We start from the raw sequence: 23,001 nt of genomic DNA on the forward strand, positions 1-23,001 counted from the left end.
TTATCTCGAATATTTCCAAAAGTTGATAATAGGAGATAGCGATGTTAGCGACTGTTTCCAGCTAACATCTTGGCATGCCCACTTTGCATGTCATTAGTGATAAATATCACTCACATGCAAAGTGGGGCCCAAGATGGTCGCTATCTCCTACTAGCCGTCGCTAACTGGTGTTAGCAACAGCTAGGTAATACAGATATAATTTTATCTCCGCGGAGCGCTGTTACAGATATATATCTTGTTTTTGAACATCAAACCTAAGAGGTCAAGGAGGATCTACTATGCCCCCTTATGGTCATTTGCCCCTTCGCTTTGGCCTCCTCTTGTCTCTCGATCCTACCGAGAGACAAGATGGCGGCCGCTAGGACTGTTTGCAATGTTTACAGACGCCGGAGAACCAATCAGCTTCGCAAACCTCCGTTACGCGAAGCGGAGCGCTGTTACAGATATATATCTTTTTTTGAACGTTAATTTCTCAAAATCCACTGGAGCACATATATTGAGACCTAGCAAAGGCACATCGGGCTACCAGTCCCTACAATTTTGCCAAGTTTCGTGCAAATCCATTCAGCCGTTCGATTATTATTATTATTTTTTTTTTTTGCCCCGCGGGGCCCTTTTAAAACCTCCACATCAAACCTAGGGGGTCAGCGAGAATCTACTATGCCCCCTTATGGTCATTTGCCCCTTCGCTTTGGCCTCCTCTTGTCTCTCGATCCTACCGAGAGACAAGATGGCGGCCGCTACGGACTGTTTGGAATGTTTACAGACGCCGGAGAACCAATCAGCTTCGCTTCACAAAGCTCCGTTGCGCGAAATCCTAACTATATATACCTACTGGCGACCGCCAGTAGGTAATATATATATATATATATATATATATATATATATATATATGTGTGTGTGTATATAGCTATATACATTTATATATATTTTTTTGCCACCAAAGTAAACCCGTTGCAGAGGGCACACTTTGCACAACAGGTGCGAGTATCAGGGACGGGTGTTCCCTGTAATTAATTCACCACCAACTTGAATTATACTCACACTCCACCAGGATGATTTACTAAAGCAGGTTTATTTTAACCAACGCGTTTCAATCTTGCGATCTTGCTCACGGTTACAAAACCTACGCTCGTCTTCAGAGGCTCGACTTGAGTTAGACGCTTTGACACTCCCACTATTTAACCGCCCTCAGATGAGCAAACTCAAGTCGAGCCTCTGAAGACGAGCGTAGGCTCAGAAATGCGTCAGGCTTTTAATCGAGACATGAGAAGCTGCAGACTGGGGTGCGGAGATGTCTTTACCCGTTTGAAGCAAGGGCTGCTGGATGAGTGCATCCTTAACCTGTGGGTACCTTGGAGCTTTCATATATATATATATATATATATATATATATATATATATATATATATATGAGATCCATCACCTCCGCCGACGACGAGAGTGAAGAGGCCACAGTAGGGGAACGCGTGGAAACAGCATTTATTCAACTGCAGCAGGTAAGAGTGAAACGCACACCCGCTGTCATGGCGAATGCATTTCGGCTTAGGATTAGCCGTCATCAGCGCCACGGGTGTAGGTGCATCAGATGGCGGCAAATTTTTCTAACATAGTGTCACGCCCTACCTGATTTGTCCAGCTTAACTCCACCCCCGCCAGCCCAAATGCCAATCGCAAAAGTCATATCGATAAGTCGCATCATGTACCGCGACTACCAGTCCCAGAGTGCAATTCTTTGTGCTTATCACTGGTGAATGTTGCGTGGGGATGGGAAAGCGCCGTAGTGATGAAAGTGACTCCACACTCTGTTGCTGAAGAACAAGCCGTCCCCTCCGGTCCCCAACCGTCTCAACCTCCTTATGCCTGGTGTCCACTAAGCGGGGGAAAGGATGACATGCAAACCCTGCCCAACGTGAAGCCGATTGACTTCAAATCCAAAACGCCACAGAAGCACCGATGTATAAATATATATATATTACCTACTGGCGGTCGCCAGTAGGTAGTTATAGTTAGGACCTAGTTACCATAGGAAAATGGCAACATTCTATTCCCAATAACTTTGGCATCATTTGACGCATCTTCGCGAAATTTTCAAAACAAATTCTTTTTTGATATCAGCTCTTATGTTGAAAGGTTGGGGGTGATTCGTTAAGGTGGAGCCTAAAAAAAGGGGGTCCCAAAACGTGTTTACTCCATGTGAATTTCCATAGGAAACTTTAGACAAGGCTACAGGTCGAATGGGTGAGCGGAATTACCCCAAATTTGGCAGGGAAAAGGGTCTTGGTCTGGAAAGCACGCTTTTGCTTATTTGTTGTAAATTCATTCAGTAGTTTTTGAGATAGATCTAAATTTACAGATATCAATATTTGGGAATTCTGCCATCTGATCGGGTGAGGCGTTACGAGCAAGAGCTTGCTGCTGATTGGCTGCGAGTGGTGCGAGCGGTGGCAAATATGAAGTGTTGGCCACCATTTTGTGAATCCGTTGAAGCGAGTAAGGGGAAAAAGTAGGAAATCGGAGGTTAGGAGCACTGTAACCTTGGTGGAGTATTTAGGGTGTGCTATAGAGGAGGTGCAAAGCGAAGTATTCACCCCTACCGGTGTGTAAATGGTGGGCTATGGAAATTAAGTGAGGTATTGTGTAGAGTCTGATGCGGGTAAGGTGAGCTGGTGCGGGACTCGGGGATTAAAGCGTGAGCCAAAATTGTGGGTCTTATGCTGTGAAGTCATGTGCCGTGTCAGCTGCACTACAGTTGTGGAAGTAGTGTCAGCATGTGTTTATAACTACTAGGATCAACTACTGACCCGTACTGGTATGAAAGTCCTGGGGTACGCAATATATGTGAGGTATTGTCTAGAGTCCCATGCTGCTTTGCTGAGCTGCTGCCTGAGTCATGTGCTCTGGCCACTGTGCCACATCTGTGCAAGTAGTGTCAGCATGTAGTTATAGCTACTTGGATGAACTTTTGTTGAGAACATTGTAGCTTGTGCATGGTGCTTAGGTGGTGTTGTATAGGGACTGCGAAGGTAAATCAATACTACTCACGCCTATGGGTGAGGAGAGCTGGGGATCAAAGCGAGAGGTATGTGCTGCAAAGTGAGATGGTCTGGCCACTGCGCCACAGCTGTGTGGAGAATAAATGTTGGCGAGGGTGCGGGAGTTGGCGTTATATGGCCCTAAAATAGTGGGCCTAAGTTGTAAGTTGGTTCTAAAAAGAGCCCCTGTGATCATTAGTTGGAGCTACATATAAGTGTAGATGCACAGCTTCAAGTAATTCAGGAAAACTCGGTTTCCCTGATCTGTGAAGTGTACTCCATCACTTCTGTATATATCTGCCATATCAAAACGTATGTTGTTGTTGTAGATGGAGCCCATTTTGTGGTCTCTGAGGTATGCAGATACAGCTTTGTTGACCTTTTTCCGCCAAGATTTTTCAATCTAAGGACAAAATTGTTTGGACTATTTCCACTTCTGTCTTTGGCATATATTGGAATATACAAATACAGTTTGAGGCAAAAGTAACATCAATTGTCCAAAGGTGTCCTTCATAACCATTGCCAAACCTACTCAAGACAATGTGCCTAGGTCGTTTCCACCACAGTGCACAATCATGAGCCCAAAACCGGTCCGGGGATGCTTGTTTCCGATCCAGGGAGGACCTGGCTTGGCAGGTTGGGCTGGACTGTTCCCATGGGGCACAGGGTCAAGACTGATTTGCATATGACTGAGTTCAAACTGGAATGGCATGGTGAGAAAAAAAACTATGGATTTAGGCCCAGATCTCTGTTTTTGCATTTGTCACCTCGAGTGGGATGTGTAAGCTCAGACGTGAGTCCCGTGCTCTCCATGCCACTGGAATCAACCTATCCTGGCAGATGAGGACTGAAAGCCCGAAATTGGTCCTAGGATGCTTGTTTCCAGTCGAGGGAGGACCTAGCTTGGCAGTTCAAACTGGACTGTTCCCATGGGGCACAGGGTCAAGACTGATTTGCTGGGTTCAAACTGGAATGGCATGGTGAGGGGAAAAAAATTATGAATTTGGGAACAAATCTCTGTACTGGGATGAATGTATGACATTGTTCTGCATTTTGCAATTGTCACCCCGAGTGGGACGGGTATTCTCAGACGTGAGTCCTGAGCTCTCCATGCCACTGGAATCATGCTATCCTGGCTAATGAGGGCTGGAAGCCCGAAACAGGTCTTAGGTTGCTTGTTTCCAGTCTAGGGCGGACCAGGCTTGGCAGTTCGGGCTGGACTGTTCCCATGGGGCACAGAGTCAAGACCGATTTGCTTATGGCTGGGTTCAAACTGGAATGGCATGGTGAGCAAAAAAAACGATGGATTTAGGCCCAGATCTCTGTACTTGGGTGAATGTATGACATTGTTCTGCATTCCGTTATCAACTGTTGTTTTTGCACTTACATTTGGAAGGCACTGTTCGAACTTAAAACAATCGTGAAGTTTTAACCTGCACGTGCCGTTAAATGTTCAAGAAAATGTTATGTTGCAAAAAAATATCGTTCGGTTTAGAAAAAATGTATGAACTTTTAACCTCCACGTGCTGTAGAATATTCTAAAAAGTGTGTTGATAGAAAATGTTGCATTTCTGACTTTGATGTGTACCTGAATATTAAAAATACTATTTATATGTAAAAGTAGAAAGACAGTAATAGAGAGAAATTTTGAAAGCTAAAAGAATCAAGGAACTATTGTAATTTGTTCTTGATTACCTGCTGGCGGTCGCCAGTAGGTAGTTATCACTGTTAACGGTCTGAAAGTGTGGTGTTGCTCAGAGTGACATGGTGCTGATATGATATGGTACTACACTTGGTTATGAAACCGAGAGTCTAAACCCTGAGGTCATTGCTGTAAAGTGATGTGGTCTGGTGTTTGTAGCAGATGTGTGCAAGTAGTGTTAGTAGGGGTTTATACCATACAGGGAGTGGGAAGCGAACTACTGCCTGCTACTGTGTGTTGATAGTATACCCGAAACGGGAAGCGAAGTAGTTACTCCTACCGGTGTGAAGACTTGGGGATGAAACTGAGCTAATTGCTGTAAAGTGATGGGCTCTGGGTGCTGTAGGATACTAGCCGCTGTAGTATAAGTGTGTAAGTAGTGTTAGTATGCGTTTATAATATATAGGGAGTGGGAAGCGAACTACTCACCCGTACTGGTGTAAAGACTCTGGGATTACACTGTGAGCCTATATTGTGAGCTCATTGCTGTAAAGTGATGTGCTCTGGGCGCTGTAGCATACCTGTGGAAGAAGTGTTAGTTTACATTTATGTAATATAGGGAGTGGGAAGAGAAAGACTTACCCCTACCGGTCTCAAGACTTGTGGATGAAACCATGTGCTCATTGCTGTAAAGTCATGTGCTCTGTGTAGTATTTCAATGTAAGTCATAGTAGAATGTTAGTATGTAATTCTACTAGAATTTAAGTATGTAATATTTGAATACAGGGCTGTCATGATGGGAACCTTGCGGAGTTTGTACATGGTGCTGGATTGGACGGGTTGCTTTGCTGTCTGCTCCTGTTGGTGGTTGTTTCAGGTGGCTTGTTTTCTGGTAAAGAATCTACTTATTGGATCCACTGCTGTCTGCCTCTTCACTACATAAATTTGTTGACGAGCGGGAGAAGGCAAAAAGAAGGCACCACTCACCAATATTTCAAAATTGCTTGTGTTGTGCTGAAGACCCATTTTCTTCGTGTAGCTGTTTCGACTCATGCCAGGGTCATCGGCTCATTGAACTATGTCATCCGACTTCTGGTTGAATTTATATTTTTAGATTTTGCGCTTCCTCTGCTTCTTCACTACATTCTGGTCTCTGTACTGCATGTTTGTAGGTAGTGTTAGTATGCGTTTATACTAACAAATGCATCATGGTCCTAGGGAGGGCGACCTCTCAGGCACAGCTAATACAATGTCCCAGGGTGTGCATTTGTGGGACATTTGTGTTTGCTATTAGAGTGTGGTGCATGGCTTCCATCCTGTGATAGCAAATACTTGTTCGACTACTTGAAGCGAGAGAAGGAAAAACCTTGTATCGCTGTAATAGAGGGGATGCGGATGGTAAAAATGGAGAGAAAAGAACAACATAAAAAAAGCGGGGTCTCAACCATTCTTTTAAATGAGGCCCCTGGTGGATAATGTTCCGTGGCCAATCCAATTATTATAATGCGGGGTCTCTGTAGGACTGCAGATCTTCAAGTCTCATGTAAATTAGGTGTGGAAGGGCACAGAGACGTTTTGCAGCCTAGGGGAGCGCCACCTTACCGGGTATTAATTACTAATTGTTCGGGGGGTTCGAGGCCAACTGAAGTCCGGGGACCACCACACTTCGGGTCTTTATTTAAATATGCAAGGTGGGCCTCGTTAGTCCCTGAAGCCTCGGTGGTCCTAGGCAGTGCCTTATTTGTTCTGTAATCACACGGGCAGTACTTATGGTGTTATAAAGTGATACACTCATAGAACTCTTGCAGTTGTGCAATTACCCAGGCTTCATTTGTCTAATAGTCAGTTAGATTATGTTTGGTAGGTGCACTCTAATCTTAAATATTTTGTCCTTAAAATCTCCAATAAACAGATGATTTTCACAATAAATAATAGACAAGTGTTGTCAGAAAAAGAAGACCTGTACACTCAGTTATTTATTTGAAAAAAAGTAACCTTTATTAAAACACAAATAAATAGAAATGTAACTTTAATAGAAGAAACAGTTTAAAAAATAAAACATGGGTTGGACTCCAGCGGAAGCAGCGTAGGGAATCTGCAAGACAAAAATGAGACATAAGTATGTGTGCTATGTGGAAGAGGTAAAGAAAGGTAGTCCGAACGAAAGGACCATAGTGACAATAGAAGGGAGGGGGAGTAGGTGGAAGGGAGAAGGGGAGGAAGAGTCAAAAGAAAAAAGGGAGGAGGAGACAGAGCGTCGGCCTATTGCACCCAACCTTAGTGTTTACCTTCCCGTCACCCGTTTTTCTAGGATGCTGGGGTCCGCGAGAAAGAGTGTGGTTCAGCAAGTCCTTAAAATTAAATACATGAGGCCAGAGATTATGGGCCATATTATCAAGGAAGGGCGATAACATTATCGGCACTTTAGCGGCAGGAAACTGCCGCTAAAGCGGCGATAAGGGGTTAATAATATGCCCTTGTGAATTCCCATAGAAGCCCAGGTTCTGGTGTGAACCTGGGCTTCTATGGGAATTCACAAGGGCATATTATCAACCCCTTACTGCCGCTTCAGCTTCAGTTTTCTGCTACTAAAGTGGTGATAATGTTATCGCCGATAATATAGTCCTACATTATTAGCTACGTGAAAATCGCTTGCATGCACCTGTGCACCAAGGGTGCTGCAACCCCTTCCCCCGCACTGTGCTCAATTGCAGGTCTTGCACACCAAGGCTTCACTGCTCACCTGCCACCACTGGTGTGTCCCACGACGTGTTGGTGCAAGCACCTAATCCGGGGTACGTTTGTACGGTAGACCAGTTCTCCGGTCGGGGACGTTGTCTTGATACCACGATGGAAGGTGTCAGAATGCCAGGGCATCATTGCGGGGTCAGCTCCCGCTCTGCCCTTCTTGAGGCAATCAATGGAATGTCTGCAAAGTGAGAAATAATTTAATGGTGGAAACGTCTGGAGGTAAATGAAGATTTATTTTAAGCTTGATAGAAAATAGGAGTTGGTAATCGTGGTTCAAAGAGGAGTTGGAGTGCCCGAGAATACACAAGGTTAAATAATGTGTTATACCAAAGTTCACATACAAAGGAACAGAGCGCATGCTGGAAGCATAATGTGCGGGTGTAATGCAGTGGCGGGAGCCTGTGTGCAAGTACACTTAGTAAGGAGCTCACTACAGTGTCCTAAAAGCCAACGCCACGTGTCTGTAGGGCAGCGCTGCCCGCTGGCTCATGCCTACAGTATGGTCCAGCAGGTCCTTAAAATGAGACCGATGTGACTGAATGAGGTCAGAGATCACATCATTACGCATGGCAACACCGTTTTTTCGCATGTGCGCACTCAGGGTGATGCACCCCACCACCCCTCCCGCAGCACCGCGCTCAACAGGTCTCTGTAGGGCAGCTCTGCCAGTAGACTCAGGTCTACCTTATGGTACAGCAGGTCTTTAAAATGAGACAGAGATGTGACTGATGAGGTCAGAGATCACATCATAACACATTGCAATATCGCCTATTCGCACGTGCGTACTCTGGCTGATGCATCCCTTCCCTCCCGCAGCAACGCACTCAAGAGGTGTCTGTAGGGCAGCGCTCCCTGCTTGCTCAGGCCTACAGTACGATTCAGCAGGTCTTTAAAATGAGACAGAGATGAGACTGAATGAGGTCAGAGATCACATCATTACGCACAGTAATATCGTTTGTTTGCACCTGCGCTGCCAGGCTGAAGCACCCCACACCTCCTGCCGCACCACGCTCAATTGGAGACCCTATGCACCCAGTCCCCTCTGCTTATCTGCTGTCATTGTTGTGTGAGAAAGCACTACGGGCAGTAGTGCTCACAATTCAGATGGAGTGTTGATTGTTGGAGAGTGTACAACTCATGGATCCCTTTCATAGACGACGGGCAGCAGGGCTCACAATTTAGAGCCCGTGTTGATTGCCAGGATGGTGTACACCTCACGGATCCATTTCTTTTTTTCATTGCGCATTGTGATATGCGAGGTGGATGCGGCATGTCATTTGAGGTAGTGTGGAAGAAGAGGGACGTGTGGCGTCGTGGTTATTCTATTTATACTTATGCAAAGTGGGCTGGGCTTGCGTACGCCAGGCCAGCGTAGGGGTGTGAATAATTATTCCGGGGATCTGGGCATTGTTCAGTTCCTGTCTGGCCAGGAAGTGTACATATGTGTGTTTCTTTTGTAGTTTTGACCTCGCAGAGTGTGCAATTTTGATTAGTGTAGCATGTTGTCGGGAGGGCAGAAACTATCGTTAATGAGATGGCATGTGATCTAGGATGTTCAGTCGTCCGTGGCTGATGATACTCCTTAGAGCCACCAATACCCAGGCGGAAAGGCAGCACAATAATGTGCACACACACACCAGGGGCATCGTGTAACACATAATTGTTTTTTGATGGAATATTTGAGATGCATTAGAATCACACGTGAAAGGCTAATGTATAGAGCATGAATATTGATCAAGATGATCGTTGCATGTGTGTAGTATAAGATATGTGTATACAGGAAACACTTTTCAAAAAAGCTTTCTAAGCAGAAGAGGTGTCTCTCATCAAACGCTGTAGAGAGAATGAGTAAACTGGGTGGGGTCGTCCAACTGTTACAATGGGAAATGTTATGAACCAATCAAATCCTTTTGTTAAGGCCACATGGCAATGGCACACCGAGGGCGCAAGGAGGCTGCACCCGATGCGATTTTGACAAAAATATCCTGGGCAGAATACAGACTTGGATGGAGGAATATGACATCCTGTCCACCTTCCAGGCTGGCTTTAGGCAGGGTACATCAACTGTGGACCAGTTATTTAGACTCCAGGTTCTATACTGGAGAACAGTGACTGTAGAGGGTAGCAGCCTCTACATGATCTTTGTTGACCTTCGGTCAGCGTTTGACCTGGTTCCCAGAGATAAACTATGGAAGGTGTTATATGAGCTTGTTACCTCCTCAATGTTCTAGTAAGGCTTCATACTGATAACTATGCCCAGGTGAGGTGCGGCAGGCAGGGCGAATTATCACCACACTTCCCGGACAAGCAAGGGGTTCGCCAGGGCTGTGTCCTGGCTCCAACCCTTTTTTGCCTGTACATTAATGGCCTGGTAGATCACCTTCTTGGGACCTGAAACATAGATGCCCCGAAGCTAGTCACGGGCCGGGTGCCCGCTTTGATGTTCACGGTCGACACCTTGTTGTTGTTCAAGACATCAATGGGCATTCAACGCATCCTGGACGGCTTCGCTGGCTTCTGTGTTTCGAGGGGTTTGGAGATAAACCTGGATAAAACCAAGTTTATGTTCTTCAACCCCCCGAGGCAGACACGCCCGAATCCGCTCTTGGGAGGAATTCCTCTCGAGAGAGTTAAAACTTTTGAATATTTGGCCATTACCCTGGGTGAACATTTTGAATGGGACCCGCAGCTGGCCAAAGCAACACTTAAATTAACAAGAGTGGTGGGGGGGATGCAGAAGCTCCATAGAGAGTCTGAGTGTAAACCTGCGGCCCCAGTTATTGAAATTTACAATGTGCAGGCTAGAGTAGCTGTACTATATGGGGCTGAACTCTGGGGGAACCAAAATTCCCCCAGTTTGGCGAAGGTTGAACACACCTTTTTGAGGAATATATTGGGCCTCCCTGTGAGCACCACACTCGTACCATTGCGCTTGGCCGTAGGGCTGCTCCCTATTGCAGAGGTTATGTCATCACGCCCCTTAACATTTTGGAAAAGACTTTGGTCCGTGCCGGAACTTGTGTCCTATAGAAATGAATTTAGGGAAACCTGGGATGCCCTGAGAGGCAAGAACATTAGGTGGCTGTCACATATAAAGACTATTAGCAGTAGGATAGGCCTACCTGAGCTATGGTACACCCCGGATGTTGCTTGCCTGGAGATCACCAAAGTTGAAGTGATCCGCCACTACAAGAACTATAACCTAGCCTCTCTTCAGGCGAGTTCAGAGGTGGGAAGATTGACCACTGAGTTCCTTCAGGTCAAGGCGGAATACAAAAGGGAAGAATTTTTGGATGTAGTAGGCCCTGCACTAGCAAGAAAACTCTATATGCAATTTAGATTGGGCACTCTGCCTCTTAGAGCTTTCTCCAGTAAATGGGACAAAAACAACCATAAAGAATGCCCTGTTTGTGGTTATCATTTGGGAAATTAAATTCATGCCTTTTTCTTTTGCCCAGGATATCGGGGTGCACGCAAGTACTGGCTAATCCCAATCTGTAGAAACCTAGGATTTCGCCAGTGCTCTCATGCAATGAGAGTCTTAAAATATGATTCGCATCCCCCTATCACTTTTGCTGTTTCCCGTTTTTTTAAATGCATTGTGGCATCGGCGTAGGAAATCGATTAGTGCTTAGTATTTACTCCCGTCTCAATTCAATGTGATGTTCGATAATGAAATCCAGTTTATTCCTGTTTTATTATGTATTTCATTTTATTGTATATACAATGTATTTTAAAAACATTTCATATTTATTGTCTTAAATATTTGTATTGTATGTATTTTTCTGTGCTTTTCTGGTCCTCTGAGGCCGAAATAAAGTTATTGAATCGACAAAATATATTTATCATATGTTTATTACAGTTAGAAATATATTAATGTGTAAAATAATTTAGATTTTCGCGTGCTCTCATATACTGTTTAAAGTTGTTTAGATATACTTTTGAAACAAAAAAAAAAGAATGGCGTACCCGGCGCGATACTATACGTCTGTGACGTAACACAGGGCCTGGCAGCCTATACTCGTCGAATACGCAAAGCACAGCGGGCGCGACCCCATATGTACATGATGTAACGCGTAAACAATATCAAAGTTGCAACTGGGATGACTTAATGCGTATATGATGTTACGCGGGACGCGATGTCACAAACCCGTTGGATACGAAATGCACATTATTTACGAGTTTAGCAATATGGTGGATAGGATTCGTGTGGTGATGGAGCTTGGTACGCTACGGGTATGGGAGTGCAGTATTCTCCCCCCCCCCAAAAAATGCATAGTTTTTGGGAAAGATATAAAGTCAAAAAACAGAAGTATAATAGAGTTCCAAAATATTAAAAAATATAATAGAAAAAATATTGGTTTTATAAACATTAAAATATGAAATTAACATTTAAAAACTTTTGAAATTTACAGAAAAAAACATAGATTTTACAGACATTATAGTTAGGTATTAGCATTTAAAAAACCTTTGAAATTCCCTAAAAAAACATAGGTTTCAGGGATGTTATAGTTAGTTGAACATTTGACTCAAATAAAACCAGAGAAATTCACCTGTTATAGTTAGTTGAGCTAACTATAACTCGCACGCCCGCAATGCACTGCTGATAATGTCACATATTACATCACTCATGACATGACATGTGTGTGTGTGTCCTTAGGGTCAACTGCCCCTCCTATTAACTTAAGTAAGTCCCACACAGCAGAGTTGCTGAGAGGTTGTACGAGGCCAAGCCTCCTTTCTCCAACACTATGCAAAGAATGTATGTCATTACTTCGCATAATAATACCACAAATGCATTTACAACGAAGGGTATTACTACGCCAACACTATGCAAAGAATGTATGTCATTACTTCGCATAATAATACCACAAATGCATTTACAACGCGGGTATTACTACGCGATGAAATGCTATTACATCGCAAACTATTACCACGACTATGCTTTTACAAGGCTTGCCTTTACAACGCAAAGGAATGTGTTGGTAAAGCTATAATCGTGATTAAAGTTTGCAAGGTAAGTGACTACCCTACCCCTACATAACCCTACCCCAACCCCCAGTCGTCTCCCTACAATAACACTACATTACCCAGCACGACCCCCCCGACACTACCCTAAAACACTAAACTACACACATACTACAACACTGCCCTTAACCCTAATTCACTACACTACAAAACACTACAGCAGTACCCTAAACGCTAAAACACTATACTAAGCAAACACTACAACACTACCCTAAACCCCAAAACACTACACAAACACTACAACACTACAACACTACCTTAAACCCTAAAACGCTGAAGTACAGAAACATTATAACACTACCCTTAATCCTTAAAACACTACACTACACAAACACTACAACACTATCCTAAAACCAAAAACACTACACAAACACTACAACACTACCCTAACACCTAAAACACTACACTACGCAAACACTACCACACCACCCTAAACCCTAAAACACTACACTACACAAACACTACAACAGTACCCTAAACCCTAAAACACTACACTACACGAACACTACAATACTACCCTAAACCCTAACACACTACATTACAACACTACCCTAAACCCCAAAACACTACACAAACACTACAACACTACCCTAAACCCCAAAACACTACATTACACCAACACTACAACATTGCCCTAAACCCTAAAACACTACACAACACAAACATTATATTAACCCTAAAACACTACACTACACAAACACTACAACACTAACCTAAAGCCAAAAACACTACAATACTACCCTAAAACACTACACTACACAAACACTACAACACCACCCTAAACCCTAAAACACTACACTACACCACAAACACTACAACACTACCCTAAACCCTAAAACACTACACAAACACTACACCATTACCCTAAAACACTACACTACACAAACACTACAATACTACCCAAAAACACTACACTACACAAACACTACAACACTACCCTAAACCCAAAAACACTACACAAACACTACCACACTACCCTAAACCCTAAAACACTACACTACACAAACACTACAACACTACCCTAAACCCTAAAACACTACACAAACACTACAATACTACCCTAATCCCTAAAACACTACACTACACTACCCTAAACCCTAAAACACTACACTACACAAACACTACAACACTACCTCAAACCCTAAAACACTACACTACACAAACACTACACTACCCTAAACCTTAAAACACTACACAAAGACTACAACACTATACTAAACCCTAAAACACTGACACAACCCTAAAACACTACACTACACTACACAAACACCCTAAAACTACCCTAAAAAGTAAAACACAACCCCACACAACGTTGTCGTCTCTGCTCCCGGTTCCTGGTTCGAGGGGCGGTGCACGTCGTTGTGAGGAAACAGCCTCAGTTTCCTCATCCTCTGAAAAAGACAATTAAGTACTCCTACAGATACTAATTAAAACTGAAAACGCACTGAAATGTGCCTGTTTTGGTTAGCTCAGCTATCCATGACTCGCAAAGCAGCCATGAAAACCCTTACTTCCATACCAAATGCACATCAAGGCTGATTTCATGATTTATTGTAAAAAGGGAAACATCTTGAGTGTGTTATTGATTTAAAGGATGGCTGAGTTGTTTTATAATGGTGCCAAATAGAGCCATATATTCTAAGTGGGATTCTAATTGGGGTGCTGGGTTCAATTTTGCCCCCTGTTGCCAATAAAATGCATTTATTTTGATCGATTTGCCTTTCCAGATTTACTTCTACACAACCTATATTTTTACAGTAGCTGGAATTCCTGAACAAAACATTCCTTACATCACGATTGGCACAGGAGCTTGTGAATGCATTACTGCGTTAACTTGTGTAAGTAATAACCAGATTGATGGATTACCTGAATTTAAACAAGTAAATTAACTGAAAACTTTAAAGTAGAGCTGGCTGCTGCAGAAAATTAATTTAATTTTCTCAACATTTATTAAACAATAGAGTGTGATAGTGCGTGGCAAGCGTAAGTAAACAGGTAAGACATGTATTATATCGTGAAATTTGCAGCGGAGGAGTGATTATCCACATGTCCACCAGATGCACTAATTGCGGTTATTAATAGTATTCAGGATTATGCTCAATTAGTGCATCTAAAATGCATTTACATGCTAAATACCGCAATTCCTAAAGTGTAGTTCAGTTTCTTTTGTTTAGTGGATTTTCCAATGATTTGTCAAAGAGAGACCTAGACAGGACCGTATACCCAAGTTAAAATATGTCTTTATTGCCATACAAACTCAGTAAAGGAGTAAACAATGAAATGACTATTTTTCTGCAATGTGCATCAAATATACAAGCGTTCTTACAGTTTTCAAAAACAATTTAAATGGAGGCTTATTCCATCAGGCAATATGGCAAAAAGAGGTTTGGAAACCGTTAACAATTAATTGTCCTGTAAGTCTCACAGGGCTGATTGCTGGCTAAAATGCACCATTTTCATATGCTCTGGTGATTTATGAGTTAAAGTTTATTAGGTGCCCGTCTCAAATTGGTAAGTCGGCATTGAGGATGGACTTTTTCAAGAGAGTCTAGAAAACCTAATCCTTGGCCATATTTTGAATGAAATGACTAAAAACTTATCAAACATGTGTCTCCAAGGGAAATATGAAAAGGGAATCAGATTTTGCTATACAATATTGTGAAAATCTTTGCATTCTCTTGAAATTTGAAAACATCTTTCAAGAATTCCTAAAAATATGGTTTGTATATGTCATTTGGCAAGATAAATGAAAAATTATGTGTACACTTATTTTTCAGATGAAAATAAATACACATTGACTATTAGCAGGATAATTTTCTCAGGCAAAACACTGATGTAGAAGAATTTTTATGGAACTTTAACTGGATGATAAATATGTAAGTGCATGCAAAATCCAGAGAAAATAATTACAGCTACATGCATAATAAACACTTTATTGGTGCCCGGAAAGAAGAGTGTTTCATGCACTATTCTCCCCTTGGATACTATCGCTGGCTCTGAGTCTCTCGCCTTCACTATCAGGCTGTCCCCGCATCAAGCCTTGAAAGGGCTGTTGGTATACAGACCTCCAGGACCCGTGGGTTGCTTCTTCGAGGACCTCCAGGTGGCCATTTCCGGATTGGCTTTGTCTGCACAGCATTGTCTGCTGGCGGGCGATTTTAATTTTCATTTGGATATGGCTGAGGATCTGAATTCAAATAAATTGTTTGATATCACTACCGCTCTGGGCCTTGAGCCCTCCCTGACGGGCCCCACGCATGATAAGGGACACACCTTGGATCAAGTGTTTTCATCGATCCCTTAAGTAGATATCGAACTTCTCCCGGTGCTCTGGTCCGATCATAGGTTGGTCAGGTTCTCCATACTGGGGAGCGAGCATCTACCCAGCGGCGCCCCCACCCAGGGTGGATTAGCCTCGAGGGGTTTACATAGAGTGACGCCCGAACTGTTAGCTCGGGCGTTTGTTGACCACCCTTGCCCCATCATGGGTGACCTGGAGTTGGATACAGAGGCCATGCAGGTGTGGCTGGCAGAGAGGCTGAATGATCTAGCCCCCGTAAGGGCCCCTCGACCCACGGCCAAGCGGCAGTCTGCAGTTAGTTACAAAAAAAGTGGTCGGTTAAATAACATATCCTAGCGGTAATTTCATCATTCAATTATAAAGGTACACACACGAATCAAGTAGCATTGAAACTGAATTTAATTCAGCTGTAAGCATTAGTATCCAGTACTTTCACAAGTATTATATTTCATTTCATACAATACAATTTCTGAAGTCTTCATTCAAAATAGTGCTCGGTGAGTGTCAGAGAAAGGGGGGGATTTCAGTAGGATAGGGTGTGGTTGGAATAGATTAAGGGACAAAGAAAAGGAATTGTGTCCTGTAAACAATTCTATCTCATTCCGAGAACATTTCTAGTCAATGGTAGATCAAACAAGGTTCCCTATATACACCGGCGGTTACTGTGGAGACGTAAGCCAGCAGGACCACAGTTGGTGTAAGAAATCTACACCCGACACTTGTTTAATTCTTCCAGTGGATGTAGGACGTTGGCCACACCCCCGCATTGACATAATCAGAAGGCTTTCAAATTTTACTTACCCCGTCATCTGGGACTCTACTAATTAACTTATGGCTCCCGTCGAATGAAGAACCTAAATACACCAAAGGCGCAAGTCTCAACTGAGGTGGGACATCTTCAAAACGCCTGTATATATATGTGCTCACTGTCACTGATTTTATTGTCCTGAAGAAGACCCTAGACTGAGGAATCACCCGCCCTTACCATAGGGGTCGAAACGTCGACAACACCACCTTTATACATACACGCCGCTGCAAAGTTTGCCATATATGGCTCCCGTGTATAGTGTATATAGGGAACCTTGTTTGATCTACCATTGACTAGAAATGTTCTCGGAATGAGATAGAATTGTTTACAGGACACAATTCCTTTTCTTTGTCCCTTAATCTATTCCAACCACACCCTATCCTACTGAAATCCCCCCCTTTCTCTGACACTCACCGAGCACTATTTTGAATGAAGACTTCAGAAATTGTATTGTATGAAATGAAATATAATACTTGTGAAAGTACTGGATACTAATGCTTACAGCTGAATTAAATTCAGTTTCAATGCTACTTGATTCGTGTGTGTACCTTTATAATTGAATGATGAAATTACCGCTAGGATATGTTATTTAACCGACCACTTTTTTGTAACTATATGCTGACCCAGGTCGGTAAGGAAAGGGTTTACCCCGTTATTACCTACCACAAGCGGCAGTCTGCGCCGTGGTTTACGGAGGCGCTGCGCATTGATCGAAGCCAGTGTAAGGTGGCCGAGAGGGCATGGCGCTTTCAGTACGACGGGGAGGCCAGACTCGCCTATAGGATGGTGGTTAAAGCCTACCATCGCAATATTCTCTGTGCAAAAAAAGAATATCTTGCCAGAAGGATAGAGGCGGCCTCCAACTCATGCAAGGAGATTTTTAATGTGGTGAGGGAGTTTACAGCCCCTAGATCCAATTTGCATCAAATAGTGTCATCGGAGTCATGGGTCTGTGACCTCGCCAGGTTCTTTACGGATAAGATCAAATCGATCCAGGCCTCCTTTTCAGAGAGGTCCGCTGAAGGGTTTTTTAGCATTGGGCCGGGACTCGTTCCATCATCTACGCCTGATGTTGCTTTGGCGGAGTTCCCCTCTGTTTCCCCCGACGCTTCCCTTTCGCTTCTGGCCAGTCTCAAATTTGGCTCGCCACTAGATGGCGAGGATGGCGTCGGTGATGAACCCATGGGTGAATCCTCTCTTGAACTTGTCTTTGAGGGAGGGGAGGGTCCCGCGGTCCTGGAAAAGGGCCATGGTGATCCCTCTCCTCAAGAAGCCTGGTTTGGATGCTGAGGTCCTGGCCAACTATAGGCCAATTTCCCTTCTCCCGGCCCTGGCGAAGCTCACGGAGAAGCATGTGCATGGCGTTCTTTCTAGTTTCCTAGAATCTAATGACCTACTGCACCCCTCGCAATCCGGATTCCAGCCTAATCTAAGCACGGAGACGGCACTCCTCGAGGTGTCAGAGGTTATTCGGCAGACACTGGACGCAGGAGGTAAAGCCATGCTTGTCATGCTCGACTTGTCGGCGGCCTTCGACACCGTCCCCCATGAGGCGCTTCTCGCCAGACTCTATGACATCGGTCTTAGGGGGACGGTGCTCAAATGGTTTACATCTTTCCTTGAGGACCGCCGACAAACGGTCTGGGCCTCCACGAGGTCCCCTGAGATGCCGCCTTTGGGAGTCGGAGTTCCACGGGGCTCTGTGTTGAGTCCGACTCTTTTTAACATCTTTATGACCTCACTGGCGGCACTGGTGGAGGCTTTTGGGGCCCAGATCGTGTCTTACGCGGATGACACGCAACTGCTCTTCACGTGCAGGAAAGATCAGGCATTTGATGGAGAGAGTATCCGGGGGTGCCTGGGGATGGTCTTTGATTGGTTCCAGCGGAACAGTCTTAAGGCCAACTCCAACAAATCGGAGGTTCTGCTCTTCGGCTGCGCCTCGGACCCGGATTGGCGAGAGTGGTGGCCATCGGACATGTGTCCTCCTGCTCAGGCATCGTTGGTGGTCAAAAACTTGGGAGTCAAGTTCGACAACAACCTCACGCTCAGATCACACATCCTTGGTCTGACGGGTACCTGTTTTGGTATTTTAAAGATGCTCCGGAAGTTCCTACCTCTGCTTTCAGAGGAGCAGAGAAAGGTCACTGTTCAAGCCTTAATAGGCTCTAGACTGGACTATGCCAATGCTCTATATTTAGGGCTCCCGGACTATCTTGTCCAGCGGCTGCAAGTGGTGCAGAGCTCCGCAGCTCGTGCCATCTTTGGCCTTCATAGGCGAGCGGGAACATCCGGGTTGATGCAGTCGCTCCACTGGCTGCCCATCCGAAAGCGGATTATGTTTAAAACTCTGACCCTGGTGCATAAAGCACTTTCTGGCTCGGGAGCAAGGTATCTGCAGCGTAGGCTTGCCTTTTATCGCCCGGCCCGCTCACTTCGGTCGGAATCTTTGTTCATGGCCGTGGTCCCTCGAGTGAGGAAGGCCCACACTGGGGGTCGCTCTTTCAGTTTCAGGGCCTCCCAGCTGTGGAACTCCTTGCCTCTCGCCCTTCGCAGTATTCCCAGTCTGCTCCTGTTTAGGAAGAGCCTTAAGACCTGGCACTTTAACCTCTAGGGTGTTCCTTTTTTTCCTCTGTCTCTGTTTTTATCGTTGTTATGTTTTTTAATTGCTGAGCTGCCTACATAAAGCGCCGGGACACTCTTTTAGAGTAGCCGTGCGCTATATAAATAAAAGTATAACATAACATAACAGCTGACATGATGTCAGATGAAAGTTCTCTAGAGCTGGAAGTGACAAGAAAATGTTTTATGAACAGTATCAAAAGTGGTGCTCTCCTTTTTGATGGCCAGCCCAATCGAAGGACCTTTTAACCCTGGCGTACTCCAACGAAAATAACTACCTAGGACCAGAAATTTTTCAACATCACTAAACAAATTTCCTGAGGGAATTCTGACTGTGTGAATCATGAATGTTGTTTTGGATCAGGAAATCCATGTTTTTAAACAGAGGCTGTATTATGGTTAGGGAGAACTTTCTCTCTTTGCATGATGATCCACTTTAAAACAGGTGTGCTGGGGGCAAACAGGGAAAGTGCACCCTTTTAAATTGAATGCCCTGCCCTCAGGGCAGTCATGAATTCAGGCTGCCCTGGGGGGCAACACATTCAAGTGAAAAATGGAGCGGCTTTGAAGCAGCCACTCCGTGCACTTTTAAGAGGGATTAGAGATCCTCTTGAGCAGAGTGCAGTGACTAACTGCGCCTGTCTGCAAGGGGATGTCCGGGGATTCAAAAGGCCCCCTTCCTCCCTCCAGAGGGCTTCCATCGGAGTGCACACTGACAGTATGCCACAATTTAGGTGGCATACTGTCAGTGCACCACCGGACTGCTTCTTTGCCTCTGCTCCCACGTCTATAATATGGAACTGTCAGTGCACCACCTGACTGCTTCTTTGCCTCTGCTCCCACGTCTATAATATGGAACTGTTGCAAAGGAAAAGGGATTCCTTCATTTTCATGGGGCCACTCCCTCATGAAAATGAGGGAACACCCTCTGGTGATATCTCTGGTGCTTTATGTGCACCAGCACTATCTGTATTAAACATGGGGCCGCACAAGCGTCTGTGGCCCATTCTGTTATACCAAAGTGCCCGGTGTGCGCAAAGTGGACACTAATGCCTGTTGCGGCCTTGGTAAAAACTTTGTGAAGCAGGCTCTTTATTTTTTTTTTTTATTATTATTATTTTTTTTTTTTGTTCAAAGACCTTTATTGTATCACCACATCATTACACTGCATACTGTCAACACCCTACGGGCCGGCTGCGCATATTATTATTCGTCATTAATATCAGCATCGTACACAGCTCTATTGCCGACATCCCGGAGGTCCGGCAGCGTAAACAAGAAATGTCAGCAAGCATCTCATCTATTATAATGTGTGACACAATGTGAGCAAAGGTCCTCAATTTCAAAAATGTAAAACGTGTAATCCTAACATGAGCAGCACTAGAGGAGAGAGGAGCGTCTTCTACGGCATATGTAACCATAGTATCAATTTGTAGTTGCAGTAATATCCAGCATTCATTCATCGACATCGGCACATATGATAGGTATCAGCACAAAGTCATACAATTTCTCGGAATCAATACTTGGTAGGAGACTCCCATTGTGATAAGGCAATGCGATAGGGGAAACGTGAGCAGTATAGCTTCCATATATCAGCAGTGGTCAGTAACGTAGTAATCAAGTATCAGAACCAGACACAGGCAATCATACTCATGCAGTCTTCCAGAATCCTCTCCACCCGTACCCCAGGTCAGCGTAGGGGCCTACTCTTGCACCGTCTAACTATCCTTCTTACTCATTCGTGTCTATGTTAACATCTGCCTGGCTTCCAGCAGGTGATGCAGCTGCGGTGGCTAGCAAGTACTCTCGAAGAGGGCCCCAAAAGTCTTTAGTTTTACTGTTCACAGGCTGAGTATCTGCATATACCGTATATTGATCCTGACAGTAAATCAAATCCCCCAACCACTCCTTAAATTTCGGGGCTCTTCCTCTCCCCCATCTGCACGCTACTCTGCGTTTCGCTAACAACCATGCTACATCCACAAATTTCCTAACCGACCTAGGCGTCTGCATAGTGTATCCTAATAGCATTGTAAGTGGATCTTTAGCGATCGTCTTTGTCACCATCGTCTGGAGTGCCTCATGTACCCTCGACCAGTAGTCAAATATAACTGGACATTCCCACGCCAAATGTAAGAAGCCCACCGCCTCCAAACCGCAGCATTCACATCTAGCATTTTCCCATAATCGAAACCTCATCTTTTTCTCTGGTGCATAGTACATTCTCTGTATGAACTTATAATGTATAATCTTTAATCTGGAACTAGGCGAGATACTACCCGTAAGACCGCAGCAATACAGCCACTGCGCTTCTGTTATTTCCATGCCTATATCTGCACTCCAATGTTGGAGCGCCCTATTCTCGCCGCTGTCACAATGTTTGCGTATATTTCGGTACAAATGCGAAACCAAAGGCCGGCCATCCGCAGATGTCAGCACAGCTTGTAGTGGAAGTACCGTCTCCGGTTCATCTGGGAATCGTGGCAAGACACTATGCAATCCCTGCCGTAGTCTAATGTAGTAAAAAAGGTCTAGCGGTGAAGGCAAATGTGTGTAAAACAGTTGATGTTGTGTCTTAAATTTTCCATCTGAAAACAATTGTCCCCAAGTTTGCAATTTCAGCTTAAGACATAGTGTTTGGAATCCCTTTTCATGTAGCAGGGAAAGTCCCGGATGGTATACAAGGGGCAGACTCGGTGCGTAAAGGAAGTCAACCGGCAACATTTTAAGAATTCTGTTCCAGGCATCTATGTACATGTCACCGTAGTGGCTGGCGTTTCTAGGACACTGGCCGGACCAAAAACAACGCCTTTAAGAGGCAGAGGTCGGGCTATCCAGTCCTCCACAGCCAACTGTGGCATGAACTCTGTGGGAGCAAACCAGTGAGATGCATGACCGACCATGCCACTCGTGGTTGCTTGCCGCCCCAAAATAGTCTCGAGAGTTCCGACCGCAATGTTTTGAAAAAAACGATACCGGATAATAGGGGATGTTCTGAAACATATATTAAACACAAGGAAGAACCACCATCTTAATTAGTGAGGCTCTCCCGGCCATGGACAGCGGTAGTGATATCCACCGCGTAACATCATCTCCAAGGTTAGTGATGGCTGTGCCATAATTCAGGCGTATCGTATCCTCTTTTACCAGTGAGACCCGGATACCCAAGTAACGGAGGTCCGAATCACACCATTACGCCGGGTAATGTAAGGAGAACTGGGTGACAGCCGGTGTCAGGGGAAAAATTGGGATTTCGTCCAATTGATTTGTACCCCAGACAGGTGACCAAACACTATGAACTCTCGTAGCAGCGGATTCAGATTGACTTGCGGATCCACTACATATAATGTCAGGTCATCAGCATAAAGTGATATATCTATCTGTCGTTGATAGCATTTAAATGTGCTCTGCTTGTGTAGCTGTCTAACTCGACAAGCCAGAGGTTCTATTGCTATAGCGAAAAGCAATGGGGCACCCCTGCCTGGTACCCCTGGATAGCAAAATTAAGGCCGACAGCTCACCATTGATCAGTACCTTCGCCTCCGGATCGGTATATAAGAGCCGTATCCAGGCAATAAATATTTTCGGGAACCCCATTCTGGCCAAAATTTCGAAAAGGTAACTCCATTCGACTGAATCAAATGCTTTCGTAGCATCTAGAAATACGGCCGCCACATGCAACTCCGGCGCTATCGTGTGAATCAGCGAAAAAAGGTTACGTAAATTATGATTTGTGGACCTACCAGGGACAAACCCTGCCTGGTCTGGGAGCACTAACTGGGTCATAAGTAGTGAAAGTCTAGTCGCAAGGACT

General features: G+C 44.6%; 1 protein-coding gene across 1 annotated transcript in view; it reads left to right on the forward strand.

Moving 5' to 3' along the window:
- LOC144792329 (solute carrier family 2, facilitated glucose transporter member 11-like) overlaps positions 1–23,001 on the forward strand; it is a 594,529-nt gene that overhangs the window by 358,511 nt on the left and 213,017 nt on the right. Inside the window, exon 9 of the mRNA XM_078667287.1 lies at positions 14,184–14,294. Coding sequence (XP_078523413.1) covers positions 14,184–14,294 — 111 coding nt within the window. The remainder of the gene's footprint in view (positions 1–14,183; positions 14,295–23,001) is intronic.

Source organism: Lissotriton helveticus, chromosome 11 (genome assembly GCF_964261635.1).
Source record: "Lissotriton helveticus chromosome 11, aLisHel1.1, whole genome shotgun sequence".
Lineage (NCBI taxonomy): Eukaryota > Metazoa > Chordata > Amphibia > Caudata > Salamandridae > Lissotriton > Lissotriton helveticus.